The sequence below is a fragment of the Apium graveolens genome, chromosome 2 (assembly GCF_009905375.1).
Source record: "Apium graveolens cultivar Ventura chromosome 2, ASM990537v1, whole genome shotgun sequence".
Taxonomy (NCBI): domain Eukaryota; kingdom Viridiplantae; phylum Streptophyta; class Magnoliopsida; order Apiales; family Apiaceae; genus Apium; species Apium graveolens.
In genome coordinates, this window is record NC_133648.1 from 232,777,082 (window position 1) to 232,795,396 (window position 18,315).

The 18,315-nt window shown below is 33.7% G+C and overlaps 3 protein-coding genes across 3 annotated transcripts; 2 read left to right on the forward strand and 1 right to left on the reverse strand.

Annotated features, from left to right (window-relative positions):
- The first annotated feature begins 4,271 nt into the window (after nt 1–4,271).
- LOC141697628 (uncharacterized) lies at nt 4,272–5,284 on the forward strand. Its single transcript, XM_074502120.1, has 3 exons — nt 4,272–4,707; nt 4,746–4,826; nt 4,881–5,284. Exons 1-3 carry the CDS (start codon nt 4,272–4,274, stop codon nt 5,282–5,284), a joined length of 921 nt encoding a protein of 306 aa, XP_074358221.1.
- Nucleotides 5,285–6,521: 1,237 nt separating this feature from the next.
- LOC141697639 (uncharacterized) lies at nt 6,522–9,114 on the forward strand. The gene is made up of 3 exons (XM_074502130.1): nt 6,522–7,154; nt 7,242–7,637; nt 8,218–9,114. Exons 1-3 carry the CDS (start codon nt 6,522–6,524, stop codon nt 9,112–9,114), a joined length of 1,926 nt encoding a protein of 641 aa, XP_074358231.1.
- An 831-nt stretch (nt 9,115–9,945) lies between these two features.
- Nucleotides 9,946–14,563, reverse strand: LOC141708175 (serine/threonine-protein phosphatase 7 long form homolog). The gene is made up of 6 exons (XM_074511671.1): nt 14,446–14,563; nt 12,555–13,402; nt 11,919–12,405; nt 10,604–11,383; nt 10,258–10,483; nt 9,946–10,176 (listed from the first exon to the last, which is right to left on the reverse strand). The coding sequence occupies exons 1-3, from the start codon at nt 14,455–14,457 to the stop codon at nt 12,069–12,071; spliced, it is 1,197 nt and encodes a 398-aa protein (XP_074367772.1). The 5' UTR covers nt 14,458–14,563; the 3' UTR covers nt 9,946–10,176; nt 10,258–10,483; nt 10,604–11,383; nt 11,919–12,068.
- Between the last annotated feature and the right edge of the window lie 3,752 nt (nt 14,564–18,315).

The window sequence follows — 18,315 nt, forward strand, 5'->3', positions numbered from 1 at the left end:
CAATGCTAACTTTCTTTAAAGAAGGTTTTATTTGATAATAATCATAGTACAAACTATGATATTCCTTACAAGTATAAATGGAATGCCATAAACTACCACAATGAAAACAAGGATTTTGTGGCCTATATCTAACAGACTGACTCTTAACTCTTGACTTTGAAGATAGGGAGTTTATGTTCTTATTTTTCCTGCAAAAAGAAGCCAGACGGTTAGAATTTCCACAGTTATGACATGTTTTTCTAGGAGCATTAGGAACAGGCTTATAATTATTACTTTTATTCACACCTTCCTTTCTATTCCTATTTTTCCTAGGTGGATTTACCTTGTTTACATTCTTAACATCTTTCAGCTTATGCTTAAGCTGCTTCTTTATCATTAAGCCTATGTTGACTTCAGTTGGCTTATCCTGTTTTGGTTTGTCAGAAGTTGATTTCTCTTTAACTTCTGATTTCTCAATATCATACTTTACAGCTACAAACTTAATAGGATTTACCTTAGGCTTTTGTTTAACAACTACAGGCTCAATTTCTATAGTTCCCTTATCATTCTTATCATCTCCATAACCTAAGCCTTCTTTCCAGTTTCCACTACTTAACAAATTATGAGTTGTTCTGCCAGAGTTAGTCCAAGTCCTGATAATCTCTTTTTCCTTTTCTAACTCAGTTTTTAGAGATTCATTTATTTTAAGTATTTCATCCCTAACATAAAAGTCATCATCTCTATCTTTCTGAGTTTGATGGAACATGACTAACTCTTTTTCTAAATAATCATTCATCTTCTTATAAGCAAGATTTTCAGAAGTTAATCTTTCACATGTTAAATTTTGATCTCTATAACTAATGAACATGGTTTTAAGATATCTTCTCAACTCATTAATATCATCAGTATGAAAGGCATAAGTAGTTTGAGGTACATTTAACTCAGCATCATCAGAACTGCTATCAGCATTTGCCATCAATGCATAGTTCACCTCACTTTCAGAATCTGAAGTGTCTATCCAGCTTTTCTTCTTTGTGACAAGATCCTTGCCTTTGTCACTCCTCACTTTCTTGCAATCAGGAGGTATGTGGCCTTTCTCACCACAGTTGTAGCATTTGACATTTGTGTAATCTCCTCTGTCAGACTTTCCTCCTTTGCATTTAGATTTTCTGAAACTCTTCTTATCAGAACTTGCACCTTTCCTGGAAAAATTATTTCCTTTTCTGAATTTCCTGTATGCAATCCTTGTGATTCCTTTCACCATAAGAGCACACAGCTTCATCATCTCTTCATCAGGATCCATCCCAGGTAAGCTTTCAGTTTCAGAGTCATCATGAGTATCAGAACTTGATGATTCAGTATCAGACTTTGTGATGAGAGTTTTTCCCTTGCCTTTCCTTGAGGCAGCTATTTTGGGGGATTCCTCCTCAGCCTTAAGAGCAATTGTCCTTGACTTTCTTCCTTTTCTCTTGTTTCTTTGTTCCATCTCAAGTTCATGAGTCTTGAGCATCCCATAAATTTCATCAAGAGTTGTTTCTTCAAGATTATGGTTGTCTCTTATAGTGGTGGCCTTCAAATCCCAACTTTCAGGAAGTGCTAACAGGAATTTAAGATTTGAATCCTCAAGATCATATTCCTTGTCAACTAGTGACAAATCATTCAAGAGTTTGACAAATCTGTCATATAAACCAGTTAATGACTCATCAGGCTTTGAGTCAAAGTGCTCATACTCTTGAGTGAGTATAGTCTTCCTGTTCTTCTTTATTGAATCGGTTCCCTGGCATCTTGTCTCCAAAGCATCCCATATATTCTTTGCAGTCTTGCAGTTGATTACCCTGTTTGACATTACATTATCAATAGCACTATGCAGCAAGTGTCGTACCTTAGCATCCTTAGCAATTGATGAGATATCTTCAGTAGTATAATCACTTTTCTCCTTTGGTACAGACTTTGATAGTTCACCTGCAACTACAACAGAGAGTTTGGTTGGCTTGTGTGGTCCTTCATTGATTCTGTTAAGGTATTCTGGATCAGTAGCTTCCAGAAACATAGACATCCTCACCTTCCATATGGAATATTCAGATGGTTTCAGTATGGGAACTCTAATAGTTTCATATCGACTATGGATTTGAGTCGTTGGAGGTTCTTCAGTTTTGGTGGGCTTAATTGGAGTTTGTTCTTCTTCAGACATGATTGTTTTCGGATCTTAAACTGTTTGTGTATTAACAGATCTGCTCTGATACCACTTGATAGGTCACACACACTATAGAAGGGGGTTGAATACAGTGTTTATCACAATCAAATCAAATTAAAGAACACAAGTAACAGAAAACAAGCTTTATAAAACTCTGTTACAATATGGAACTGTCCTCTCTCAGTGATGAACAAATTATCACGAGAGTTGCTAGGGTTACAATAAATAATAATTTTGATTATGATAACACATATAGTGTAAACCCTATATCTGTGTTTATATACTACACAGTTACAAGATAATCGCTAATTGATATTGAATATAATTTTGTATCCTAAAATATATCAATTAGATATCTTCTTTTCCAAGTCTTCTATTTTCCATAGAAGTCTTCTCCATGCGTATCTCTTCTTTATTTAGTCTTGATCTTCTTTCCTTTCAATCAGCCTTTCCTTAACTGTTCGTCATTCCGCACTTAAGTTCTGATATCCATCTTCTGATAATTATCTCCTGATAATTTAAGTACTGATATCATTAAGTTCTGACTTCCAATAAGTGCTGATTTCAGTAAGTACTGATTTGTCCTGTTAAGTAAGATCTGAAAACTAAACACAAATCATATTAGTCATAACATTATCAAATATATCTAACAGTTTAAGTACAAGTTATCTATCTTGATTACATAGGGCAAGTAAGATGGTTAAAATTACCTACGAATCATGCATAATAATACATGAACCTATGCTAGCATGGCAAGTTCTAAATCCTTAAATTCACTTTCACTTCATTAAGAACTAACACACTATCTAATAACTTTGCGACGCTCACAAGACGAATAAGCACAATCAATACTAGGATATCATACAATCACCACATACTAAGACATCAAACAATTTAACTAAAGAAATCCATAAATAAATCCGCTAGAACCCCACGATAACGATTAGCCCATAATCGAACTCATCGCTAACGTGGGTTCCAATGAAAATATGATATAGCAAACGTAGTATTTATACGAATAAATAAAACCAATTACACACAAGAATATAGGTTCATCAAAATGAAACAAGCATCCAAATTACAACTCAAAACAAAGATTCACAAGAATAAACTAGATCGTCTTCGCCTTTGTTCAATTGTGCCAAAAGGTCTCTTGCCGTCTTCTCCCTCCTTGATGTCTTGAAAACTCTGAATCTCTGAATATATCAATATCTATAAAAAAAATGACCTAAGTTATGTTTATATAGCAGTCCATGCATTCTCAGGAGTCCAGAATTCGAATTGCAAAAGAATGAGAATTTTTAAATCCCAACCCAGCGCGGCCGCGCGCTTCACTAGCGCGGGCGCGCTGACTTTCTGCTTCCTCGGCGCGGCCGCGCGCAACACTGGCGCGGGCACGCCTAGCTTCTGCCAAAACTTCATTTTTTCTTCTTCTTTATTCCTTGCAGCTTCGAGCCAATCTTTCAAGTTTCTATTCCAACACATCCTAAACACCATATTAGCATCAAAACAATGCTAATTCACCTGATTCACAAAGTAAAGCCTGAAATGCAAAAACACTTGAAAACATGTTAAAATACAAATAACTTGAGTACAAATACACCAACTCAAAGCTTATTAGAGCATAAATAAGTGTCATAAATGTCATTTAATAGAATTAAATGAAACTCGTCAAAAGGAAATTGAGACTCGACAAAAAGAGGTTGAGGCAAAACAAACTGAAATGGATTTACAAGTCATTTTGGCAGATACTACTAAAATGAATGATATTCAGCAGAGGGCTCATTCAAAATTTCTTGAGAAAATTATGGCAAGGAACTAGTTTTTTCTTATTTGTTTATAATGTAGTCGTTGGAGGCTAGTGTTTATTTTTATTTATTTATAATGTAGCCATTGGAGGCTAATGTTTGTTTTAATTTGTTTGTATTGTAGCCGTTGGAGGCTAATGTTTGTTTTTATTTGTTTGTAATGTAGCAGTTGGAGGATAATGTTTGTTTTTATTTGTTTGTAATGTAGTCGTTGGAGGCTAGTGTTAGAATATATTTGCTTTATCCTTCTATATAAAGTACTTGTGTTAGTTTATTCAATTCACCTTACGATGGATCAAACACCTTCACTAGAAAAGTTCACTGAAGAATTTATCGATGAGTTTTGTTTTGACGATGCTGAAGACAATCGTCGTCTTGAGTTGTATCATGAAATATACGGACAGAGCTCATGGTCCAAACCTCGAAAAAGTATATTCAAAGACCGTGAAGCAGGTCATCAACGTCTCATGAATGATTACTTTTCACCGAATCTAGTATATCCTGAACAAATCTTCCGACGAAGATTTCGTATGGGAAGACATGTTTTTCTGCATATTGTGGATGCTCTTTCAAATTTTGGTTCATACTTTCAACAAAGAATCGATGCAGTGGGAAGAAAAGGCTTATCACCATTACAAAAATGCACTGCATCAATACGTATGTTGGCGTATGGAGTATCTGTTGATGCTGATGATTATGTTCGTATTGGAGAGACTACGACGATTGAATGCTTAAAAAATTTGTCTCTAATATCATTATGATATTTGAGAGTGAATACTTGCGCAAGCCGAACTCGAATGATGTAGAAAGTCTATTACAAATGGGCGAGGCTCGTGGATTTCCTGGTATGATGGGCAGTATTGATTGCATGCACTGGCAGTGGAAAAATTATCCTAAAGCGTGGAAGGGAATGTTCATGAGTGGTCACAAAGGAGTAGCAACAATTTTATTGGAAGCGGTTGTTTCATCTGATCTATGGATATGGCATGCATTTTTTGGAGTTGCTAGATCAAATACTAACATAAATGTGTTAGACCGATCACTAGTATTTGATGAAGTGTTACAAGGTTGTGCTCTAGAGGTAAATTATACTATCAATGGGAACAATTATAGTATGGGCTACTACTTGACAGATGGAATATATCCTGAATGGGCAACATTTGTTAAAACAATATCATGTCCACAAGATGAGAAAAGAAAATTATTTTCGAAATATCAAGAAAGTCAGCAAAAAGATGTCGAACGAGCGTTTGGTGTGTTACAGTCCCGTTACGCAATTGTACGTGGTCCTTCACACTTTTAGGACAAAGCAGATCTTGGGAGAATTATGAGAGCATGCATCATAATACATAACATGATTGTTGAAGACGAGAGGGACACGTACGCCACTCAATTTGGTTCCTTACCAACTTATGATGATGCAACAAATAGCTTAATGCAACCAAATTTAGGTGAAGAACCTTTTATCCCGTACGAAACGTATATTCAAAATATAATACAGATGTGTGATAAACGGACACATCGTCAGCTCCAAAATGACTTGGTTGAGCATATCTTACAGTTTCACAATAATCGTTAATTTTTTATATTGTAATTTTTGAATTTAATGCTTTCATGTGTGATGTTTGTTTATGTAACATTTTCTGATTTAAGTTTTTAATAATATGATGCATTTTAATTACACGATATATTTTTTATTTTAATAAAATTCTTAAAAAAATAAACACTTCAATTTGATAATTAGATTTTTACTATTGAATTAAGTTAAAATTGTAACGAAATATAACATAAATAATTTTACTACAAATATGAAACAATAAAAATAATTAAAATGGAGTCCTACAAATTAAAGCAAATGAGTTTGAACATTGCATGAGTTGGGGCCCTTTTACATGGACACTTTACGATCAGGTGATATAAAAATGGGGCCCATTGAAAGTAAAACATGTCGGACATTGGCCCTTAGTATCACACTCTGCGGAGGAAATGCCCAAAATCTCACGCGCGCGAATAATGGCCCTTTGTATCACACAAAAACGCATTTATTTTTTGCGTTTATGGTTTTCCAAAGTTAACGCATATATTTTTTGCGTTATCCATACGTTTTTTATTTCTACATTTTTTTATTCCATTATTCGAAAAGACAACGCATGTATTTTTTGCGTTTCCTTGCAGGTTATTACATATTATATGCAAACGCATAAAATATGTTCGTTACTTTTAAAATGATAGAACAAATATGAAATAACAGTTTGATTAAACGAACATAAAAATTGCGTTACACACGAAAACGCATTTATTATATGTGTTATCATTTATAAAAAAAACGCATATAGTATTTTTGTTACAAAGAAAACGCATATTTTTACTGCGTTTGTGGCTTACAAGATAAAAACGCTACTGCCCTCTGGAAAACTGTTCTGCTAGAACTATTCTGCTTCTTTCTCCCCAAAAATTTTACCCCACCCCTAATTCCATAATGTATCAAACTCCTATCAATTGAATTGGTTTTATCGTCTATATTAAGCGAGGGTTTGAGGATGGCAACCGATTCAACAAATTTCGTACTTAGATGGATATACATTGATGGTAATATTCTAAAAACTCAATTAGATGGCGTTATTTATGATAAGCCTGTTGCGAAGCATTTTAAACTTAATATTGGTATGAAATATGCTGATTTATGTGATGTTTTGTTCTCGAAACTTAAAATTAATAGAGATAAATATGGTTTGAAATTGAAATATAGATGTAAAAATCCGGATGATTTGAAATTTGGCATTATACCAATTGATGATGATGAAGATGTAGAATTGATGTTTGGAGTAGTGGTTTCAAAGGGAAATCCATTATTTGTGGAACTTTATGTGGAAAAGTTATTAATTGGTACGGGAAAAAATTTGACTAAAAATCCGCATGTTGGAGTTGGGGTTACTTTTGAAAATAATTTTGTTGAGCGAGTAGGCGAATCGAGTTATAGTCGATGTTTGGAAGTTGATGCAATTGTTGAGAGTAGGGCATCAAGTGAAAAATCATCATTCCAAAGTTCTAGTAGCTCAAAAATGTTAGTTTCTATTGATGATTCTATTTTAAAAAGTGGAGATGATGTTATGATACCAATGGAATTGAGGAAAGGAATGCTATTTAAATCGAAAAAGGAGTTGGCACGTGTGGTAAGGCAAGTTCATATCCGGAACCATCAAGAAATTTCAATGACAAGATCGGACCCTCTAAATTGACATGTTTGTTGTAAAATGAAGGAAAGTGGTTGTAATTGGATGTTGAAGGCTAGAAAACGTAGTGTGCATAATCATTTTGAGATAATGGAGACTTCGGGTGCACACACATGTATGAACACAACTATCACACAAGATCATTCTAATTTGAAATCTATGGACATTGCCGAAGCGATTAGAGCTCAAATACTTGTCGATCCAAACATCAAGGAAAAGGTACTATTAGCAACGGCCGAAGATGTATTTGGATACCATCCAAATAGAAAAAAAATTAGTAACGCAAAGAATCTAGTGATTGAAGATGTTCATGGATCTTGGGAAGGGTCATATAGAGAGCTTCCACATTTAATGGAAGCACTACAATTATTCAACGTTGGTACAAAGGTTGATTGGGACTTCAAAGAGAATGAGATGAGAGAGGTACTTTTTTTGAAATTATTTGATGCTTTCGTGTTAATATGCAAGTGATTTTCACACTTTATAATGTAATCAAGTAAATTTTACTCTTTATAATGTTCAATTGGTCTACATATCTTCTAAAACCCAAAAATGATATATTGAACCCTAGAAGTTAATTGTTTAACCCTAAAAGAAAAAATATTAAGTCATGAGTTTTGGTTCCTAGGGTTTAGGGCCTAAAGGCCCTAAACCCTAGCATCTCTTAGGGTTTAGGCTCTAGGGTTTAGGGCCTAAAGGCCCTAAACCCTAAACCCTAAATCGGTCTACATACCTTCTAAAACCCATAAATGATATATTGAACCCTAGAAGTTAATTGTTTAACCCTAAAAGAAAAAATATTAAATCATGAGTTTCGGTTCCTAGGGTTTAGGGCCTAAAGGCCCTAAACCCTAGCATCTCTTAGGGTTTAGGCTCTAGGGTTCAGGGCCTAAAGGCCCTAAACCCTAAACCCTAAATCGGTCTACATATCTTCTAAAACCCAAAAATGATATATTTAAACCTCATAATTGAACTAATGAATCCAATTTACATTTTTCAACAGGTGATGACATTCAAGAGAGTGTTTTGGGCTTTCAAGCCTTGTATTGATGTATTTGAGCATTGTATGCCGATCATTCTGATAGACGGTACTCACCATTATGGCCCTTATCCAGGTGTACTTTTGAGTGCCATGGCTGTAGACGGCTTCAGTCACATTCTCCCTTTGGCATTTGCAATTGTGGAAGCTGAGAACCTATCTAGTTGGGGGTGGTTCATGGATCGAGTGAGGAAGTTTGTAGCAGGTAGGAGGCATGGTATATGTATCATTTCTGACAGGCATGCCGGTATCATGGCAGTTATGCAACGGACTGGATGGTGTGAGCCCCTTGACCACCACAGATTCTGTATTAGGCACCTCGCTACAAACTTCGTTAATGCACATAGGAAGAGGGGATTGAAGAAAGATTTGGTTAAATTGGCTTCTCAAGTGCAACCAAAAAAATTTGAATTGTTGTGGAATCAATTAGTGCTAATAGAGCCAAGGACAATAGAATGGTTTGAAGACAAAGCTTTAGAGAAGTGGAGTCTAGCACATGATGGGGGGAAAAGGTTTGGGATCATGATCATAAACCACGCCGAGAGTTGGAACAATGCAATAATTGATGCAAGAAATCTTCCTATCACGTCTTTAGTTAGATCATTGTTCGAAAAGGTCGTTGATTATTTTGATGCAAGGCGTGTGGAGATAGCAACACAATCTCTCAATGGAGGTATTTTCACCAAGTTTGCAACCATGAAATTGAGACGTGCTATAGCGCGTGCAAGTGGACATCAAGTTAAATTATTTGATCGTGACACGTGGCTATTTCAAGTAACTACAAAAAAAGATGGACTAAAGGGAGGAAACAACCATATTATTCGCATACATGAGTACACTTGTACGTGTGGAAAGTGGTAAAACTATCATATCCCTTGCTCTCATGTCATAGCTTGTTGCGTATATGTGAAAATGAGACATGATAATCTTGTTGACGATTGTTTTAAGTTGGAAAATGTCTCCAAAGTTTATAGTGGTATGTTCGAACCAATTCCTAACAAAGGTGATCCACGTTGGCCATTGACAATTAATTTTCCAAATCTTGTTCATGATGAGGATGTTCAAAAGAAGAAGGGAAGACGGATATCAACAAGGTTTAGAAATGAAATGGATTTTCAAGCGCAACGGGGAAAGAAAACCAACTCGGCTCCTTGAATTTTTATTTAAAATTTAAATTACTATAAATGATGTTGTTATCTATATTCGGAATAATTGGAATGAATGATGTTATCTATATTCGGAAAAATTGGAACCGTTATAATAATTTTGTAATGTTATTCTGAATTTTGTAATTTAGAAATTTTCTAATTTTATTCCTATGTGTAGTCTCTGTATATTAGATAAGGTGTATACTGTCATTATATTGTTGTGAAATTAGATTAAAATAAGTTATAGTTTTGTAAAAGTGATGCAGAGTGTAGGCTGATTAACACAGTCTGTCCAAACAGGAAACGAAGGTGAAGTTTGCATTTGAACAGGAAAACGCATATAAAAAATACGTTTTAGGCATTAACGCAAAAAAAACTGGCGTTTAGAAGGGTAGAAACGGAGCATAAATATGCGTTTGAGATAGAAACGCAGGTAAAAATGATGTTTCCTTTTCATTTTTTTTCCAGGGTAATGTTGTTTTCTAAACTACCCTATTTAACAAATACAATTCGCAACAGCCAATTGATTCACAAAACAAAAAACTAGACAAAAACAAGATTGTTGTAAACAAATTCATATATCCAAAAATAAATTCATTAACATCAGAAATTAACACCATAAAAACATCAGACTACTGTCTCCAACTATTACAAATGAAGATTGTTAAACCATAACTATTTCAATCAGAAACACAACTAGTTCAAAGCAAAAGATTTTCGATGGTTGAACGTCAAAACATGTCCGCATTCCAAAAATAGCAAAACCACAAAGATGCTGCAAAAAATTTAAAAAGCATTAAACAAGGAAAAAAAACTAAACCAACAATGAATTAAAATACTAATAAAAGGGACATACTAGATTAATAATGCTTTACACATTTGTGACCATCAATACCACATTTGGGTTTTTTTTTCACCCTTTTCGAATGCCTTAACTCATAAGTCTGACCAAATCTTGCAGCAACAACAGTTGGATTCACAACAATAGAGGGTTGTGCTTTCGTGACATCTGGTGAAATAGTAGATTGCGGGGAAATACCATCGTTGCCTGGAGTTGCGCCTAGAATATTTGCATTAACAGCCTGTTGAACAGATTGCGGTTTACAAGAAAAAAAACAAGAGTTTATAAATATTTCATGCTAGAGCCACTGTATACAGATAGTTACATTAATTAAATTCACTAGAGGCTCATAATAAATTACCTCATGCTGAACAAGATTCGGTTGAACAGGTTCTTGAACTTCCTGGGTAGGCAGTAATGAACCACCAGGTGTTAGGCCGAGATTAAAGCTTGGACAATAATCAGTTGATTCCTCAACATGTTGAACAACATCCGACTGAACAGGCTCTTGACCTTCTTGAACATCATCCTGGGTAGCCAGTAATGAACCACCGGGTGTTAGGCCAAGATTAAAACTTGGACAATAATCAGTTGGCTTCTGAACAGGCTCAACCACACCCGGCTGAACAAGTTCTTGATTTTCTTGATCCTCATTATGCATAGACAGTAATGAACCACCAGGTGTTAGGCCGAGATTGAAGCTTGGACAATAATCAGTTGGGTGATGAACATGATGTTGTATAGGAGGTCGCTGTGCAGATAACTGAGAAGCGCTTATATTTTGACCATCATTTTCCTCCTCAAGAACTGGCTGATTATCTCCAAATACAACATCACCGGGATCATATTCATCGTCCCCTAAAGCTGTTGGTACAACTGCATCAATGGACGCCTCACCAACTGCACGACGCCGGACTGAACGCATGCCTCCACGCCCTCCACCATGGCCACCTCGTTTAGGGCGTCGACCAGGAACCTTTCTTGCAATTTTTTCTTTATCCCGACGTTCTTCCAGTGGTAAAGCCTCAAAAAACTCATGAACCGAACGTTGTTAAACAGTATGCCATCCGAGGTTAGCTAATTCGCTAACCTCTGGTAGTACATTGTCAGTACGTCTTGCTATAGACTTGAATAATTCTCCCTGAGAAAAACAAATACTTCATATTAGTTCACTGATGTACGCAAGTACATACTTGAAATCTCGATAATTTAGAATTACTACTATATATTAGTAGTAATTTATAATATGGCACTCCATTTACAATAGAAGACGGGAAGATAAGAATGGATACATAACAAATTCTCTCCACTGTCACTTGAAAATCGTTTTCTAATTCATCCCAACAAAATCCTTTGTTATAGGAATACATTAAAATCACAGTAGCAATGGCATACTATAGTTGTTATTTTTCTTTTGCATGCGAAGTTCAGTTCTTTTTCTTTTGGTGCTCAACAGCAAGAGAATACATGTCAATATGGCAACTAATGTACTCCATCTATGTAGCATTTTATGAGAAATGTTAAATTTTACCAACATATATATAAATCAGAACAAATGTTCAAAATTCAAGTTTGATCAGAGATACAAACACATACAACATGTAGCACATTTATGAATAAGGTTAAAATATAACAGGTACTAGCACATAGATAAATAAGTTTAAAATAATACTTACAACATAGACATGAAGTGCCCCCATCCTCGAATGAAATCTTCGAGTCCTATGAATATACCAATTATAGTATCCAGCATCTTCACTAGCACCATCAATCATATCTGACTCGCAAATAAAATTCAATCGAGATTTCCAAAGATCGATAGATGGTTAATGCTTCTGGACCCAATTGACAGATACATTTCCTTGTAATGTCAATCTATGGAGGTCAGTTGAAAACTCAGGATTATCCGGAATATGCTGAAACATTCCAAACTGCCTCAATACTTTATTAGGCTGATGAGGCTCAACAATGAAAATACAAATCAGCGGACCACAGTAGCGCCATATCTTTTGTCCAATCAAACAATAAGCAGGTAGCAAGTCCAGGACATGTACAGGGTAAGGATTCCATATAAAATGTGACGGCCCAATATCATCCAAAATTACCCGGTACACAGGAAGAGTACGTCCATTCTTCTCTGAAAAAGAATGACGCACAAGCCACCTATACAAAAAATAAAACACAAATATAAAATTTATCATAAAAAAACTGAACCAAATTGCAATGCAATAAGAACTTTAAGCGAAAATAGCAAACTACAATATTTACTAGACAGCTCAGATAACTAAAAGTAGTTAAAGAAATTTAATTACCTCAATCCAAGAGGACCAGCAAGCTGTCCCGCCCAAAACTGATCATCAACCAAAGAATGGTTAGTACGTAATGGTGCTATAGATGGTAATCGCTCCCAAGCCCATAGTTGAAGCAATATCAAACAACTAGCCATCTCATCTCGATCTAACTTGCAACATTTGCACAACTCTCTGTATAAGAAGGCAAGAACAGCATCGCCCCAAGCATACTTACCACACGCATCGAGATCCCGAAGATATGGTATCCACATACAATGTACTAAACCACCAGAATGATCTGTAAACATGGATCCTGCAATCAGATGTAACAAATACGATCTAGTGTAGTGTCTAATTTCTTCATCAGATGCATTGTCATCCAACTTCTTTGGAATAAAAGTGTCAAACCAACTCAGTTGCAGCCTACTACCATTAAATCGATCGCTTGGAGGAAAATGCCCAAAAACTGATCCAACAAAATCAGGCCACGCCTCATCAGCACTAGGAGTGGCACCAATAACAGGTTCACCGTCAACAGCCAATCCTGTAAGAATTTCAACATCCTGAAGTGTGATGGAACACTCTCCTACTGGTAGATGAAAAGTATGAGTTTCTGGTCGCCGTCTTTCTACCAAGGCTGAAATGAGACCCCAATCAAGCTGTAATGAAGAAATCCGTGTAATTCCATAGAAACCAGTTGATTGTAATAATGGAAGCATATTATGGTGTAATTCAGGAAGTCGGGCCTTATTTGGATTAGAACGACGACATCGCTGAGCATCACCACCACCGAGTCTCCAAATCTCTGTAGATCTATGCTCAAACTGTAAATGCAGGAGAGTAGGATCACAAGGTCCGGGATCCATATCCTAAATAAATTTCAAATGAATTCAGAAAAACATAATGGCGCAAAACATTATTTAACACACAAATTGATGTAGGGTGTGCAAGGAAATGTGTGTGCAGGTATATCAATTTCTCAAACTACTGAACTCGTATATGATGATTTTAAAAAAACAAAAGATTAACTAAATGTAATATCCTCAGACTAAAATATAATTGACATATTATATAATATAAAAAGGACAGAATATATATAATACGCAAACTAACCAGCAATCAAACACCTATAAAAAATGAAACACGTTGCAAAGCCAATCAATTTAATTTGAAGCAGGCAGTGGTTATTAGCCCTACCAGCAAATGGCATAAAGACCATGTAATACAAATAGTTGACAGAATCGCAGCTCTTTAAAAACTAGTAAGAGGGACTCAAGTGGATCGATGATGTAAAAACACCCGTGATGTCCAACGGAAAGCAGGAGAAAAATGTAATAACTATCCGAATCCGAGAAACAAGAGCTTAACAGTAAATATATGGAAGGTATTTTCTATATAATGGCTAAGAGATGCACAATTAGAATTAAAATTAAAATTTTAACGCAAACCTACTAAGATTGAAGGTTTATCCTGTCGATGAATAATTTTCCATTCTACGACTGTTGTAAACAAAAGAACAGGGTCTGGTGCTTAGAGCTCCAGTAGAAAAACAAATGTAGTGATATTATGACATACTTTATTCTTGTTCAGTTCAAGGCTTCAAGCTTTGCTACTCAACTGGAATTGTATTTACTTAAATTTTGTTGTGTTGAAGCATTTGTGCGCAGTTTAGTCGAATTCTTTTGAATATATTAGCTTGTAAATCAAATTACAACAATACTTATTCCACTGTATTACATACCAATTACTGTTGTTTGGCTGAAGTAGATAATAGTGATTCATATATATAAGATTAGTCTAAACACATAATGAAAAAAACAGCTTAAAAAACACTTGAATGAAGAAGATTAGTCTAAAGAAAAGGAACAAAACAATATATAGATAAATGCACAAATGAATTTAGAATACATACAAGGATTTCCATGATAGATTATACGAAATCTGTTGAGTTGAAAAGCCCTAATTTCACCCCCTTGCAACTCCAGCTGTATATCTTTTCACATAATGCTCATATTACGGGGTGTATGTCACTACGGGGCTAAATTGGTCATTTCCTCTAAACGCATATTTTTTATACGTTTATATGTGATGTTTTGGGCCTGCTTTTTATATTGTGATGTTTTGGGCCATTCCGGTTAAAAACGTGAGAATTGGGGCTTTTTTTCAACATGTCCGCCCCATTGTGGATGGTCTTAAATTCATCATTGTTGGTAAATAATTTGAAACTGCTACCAAATCCTTGGCCTTAAGGGGTACCTTCTGCCACACTTTTTTCCAGAAACCGAGGTTATCATCAGCGTAGTCAACATTTTTCAGCGATTAAAGCCACCTATAAGCACTCTTGACTGTGTATAGGCTATACAGTATAGCCCATGAATTTTCTTTTTCCAGAATCACTGATCTTCATGAGAATCCCTAAATAATCTCGGCATCTCTAGCATCAAATACATCTCTAACTGTACAAGAGCAACTTTAAGAAATTAGCTATTTGGAGTATTAAAATATAATATAAGAAATATTAGAAAAAAACAACTACTCCAACAATATTCTTTTTTTGACAAAATGCTTTTTATAAATTGCATCAACCAAAATTACAACTTAATTTCAATAGGAACAAAACTCTCATCGAAAAAAACACAGCCAAGATTAAACAAATAAACGAGCTAAGTAAATAGTCGCTTATGTTTTCAGACTGTTTAACATCATGAATCTCACGATTCTTTGAATGAAAAAAGATTAAAATAGCTTCCTGATCAATCATACATGCACCAATCCTGGAACTAGTAATATCACAAATGACCTTCACATACGCACCACCTGTAGCCCAATGTTCAGAAGCACTCAAGCTATCTACATGTCAAAAACCAGCTATAGACAAGCCGAGGGTGAAAGATCTCAAAAGATGAACACATTTTAGTTGTGAAAATTTAATGCACGAAAAACAGATCTCCCACAAAACCACATAAATCATTTTCAAAGTAGCCAGATTAACCCAAGCATGATTAAGCAAAAACATAACAAACACTCCAAAAGGAGAGACAGATACACACTCCAAGAGAAGAGACACACAAATACCCAAAAAAAAATGGGTTTTATTGAAAAGAAATCAACGAGAATAAAAAAATGAAGGGATTGGGGCTTTCCACTGGAGAAAACCAGTAGAAGTCCCTCGATTTACTTGAAAATTGACAAACCCTAGGAGAGGGGACAGAGGTGGGAGGCGGCTTCTGGCTTTTTCATTTTACTCCAACAATATTCTAATAATTTTTTAAATCACTAAGATTCATTAAGATATTATTCCAATTTTTTATATTTAGCTAACCTCTCTATTTTTCTAATTTTTATTATATAATATATATTTGAGAAAAATACTTTCTTCTTCTTTTATCTTTCTTCACTTTTTGTAATAATGATATTTTTTATTGATAAAATATTATATAAGAAATGGATATAGAAAATATTATTGGAGATAAATAATTATTAATGTTTTAAGTTCACATGATCCAATTTTTTATATCAAATCTAAAGAATAAAGTAAAAAGTTGTTGGAAATGGTACGAGCATCTCACCCTCTTGGAGCTTCTTTAAATAAACTACTAACCATAGCACCTTCCGGACTCTATTTTTTTCATTTAAACCTGGGATACAAGATATCAACTTCTACTTTTTATTTTTAAGGACTAATTTTATATATTTATATCTTATCTATCCATGCCTAATGTGTATTCGAAAGTATAGTATAGATAAATATATATTATAATATGTTTATTTTAAAATATAAATAATATTTGATTTTATTTAATACAAATAAAAATATCTTGAAGAGGAAATAATTTTTTTTGATTTTTTTGGCATATCTAAACTTCCACCGGTTATTTATATATTATAAATTTTAAATTTCCATTTATTATTTTTATATTAACAATTCTATTTGAGTGACGGGTGATCTAATATACCTGAATTAATGAAGTTATTTTCATCTTAAAGAATATGTAATTATAAAAAAAAATATAACAGTTAATAATAAGGGTGTAAATGAGTCAAATCATTTTTTTACTTGAACTCGTCTTAGAAAATATTCGAATATAACTCGTAAAATATTTAAATACAGCTCGGTTAGGCTCGATCAAACTCAAAATTGATTTCAAAATTTTTAATGGAGATTAAGCCAAACTAAAAAATATGCGGCTCGGGTCAGACTCAGTATACACCCTAATCTATATTATTATATTAAAGACGAAATAACGAAAATTTGGTTGGTAGTCGGTCTGGTCACTGTAATTATAGTAATATTTAAAATAAAATACTCTTATAAATAGATAAATATTCATAACAGAATTATAATATGTCTAATGGTTTCGTTAAAACAAAATAATATATAAAATTCACCTGGACGGCTAAACAAAATTATATTATTGATCCAATTTTAATTAAAAAATTAAAAAACTACATATTGTTAGTTGAATTTAAAGAATCCCGTTAAAATAAAATAATAAATATTATTGGTCCCTCTAAAAATATTATATTATTGGAACGGACTATATCTATATTATTATATTAAAGACGAAATAATGAAAATTTGGTTGGTAGTCGGTCTGGTCACTGTAATTGTAATTATATTAATATTTAAAATAAAATACTCTTATAAATAAATAATTTTTCATAACAGAATTATAATATGTCTAATGGTTTTCGTTAAAACAAAATAATATATAAAATTCACCCGGACGGCTAAAAAAAATTATACTATTGATCCAATTTTAATTAAAAAATTAAAAAACTACATACTGTTAGTTGAATTTAAAAAATCGGGTTAAAATAAAATAATAGATATTATTGGTCCCTCTAAAAATATTATATTATTGGAACGGACTATAACAAAATAAAAATTCGGAAGAAAATTCGTGGGGTCGATATAATCTCATCAAAGTAAAACAAAATAATACATATTATCTTTGGTCTAAAATAAAATAATAATCATCTCGGGTTAAAATAAAATTAAACAAAATAGTAAGTATAATTGACTGGATTTGGTTGATATAACGGACTTCAAGCTAACATAATTTTTTTGGTCATTAACACATAAAATAAAATTTTACCATCGATTTGGGTTTAAACTTATGAAACTAACATAAATCTGAATATATAGTTAGCCGGATTTGGTCGATTAAAGACTAATTACAATTCGTATACTATTAATCTCATCTAAAACTTACATTTTAATTAAATATATTAATCTTTCGTAAATACACCTATAAATATCAATCAAAATATAAATTTTAATCATTACATTATTTTTTATAACTGTAATACATAACTAACTTATACACTTCTGTGTATATTAATAAATATTATCAAATCATTTTATTAAAATTTCAAATAAATAAATTTTATAACTTAAAATTTTTATTTCAAATCAAATTAATAAAATATTTAATATTAAAAATAATTCGTGCACATCACACAATTTTAGGCTAGTTGCCCATATATTTAAGAAAAATTATTAATTAAATTGCTTCGGCCCAGTACCCCTCTCTCCAAAGGGCTCCTAGACATTTTTAGCATAGCTGGACGTGAAATTCACTTTTATGGCACAACAACTCAAATATTTTCAGAAATGACACAGAACGCCACTTTCTCCGGGGTTCACCCAGGAGCCCTAGAAATAGTGGCGTTCTGGGGTGATATTTTTTTCCTTTTATTTTCTCTTTTCATGTCGGCTTTCTACTTGTGTGTTTTAATTTGCAAGCAACAAAAATTTTATGAAGGGCAATTTTTCAGC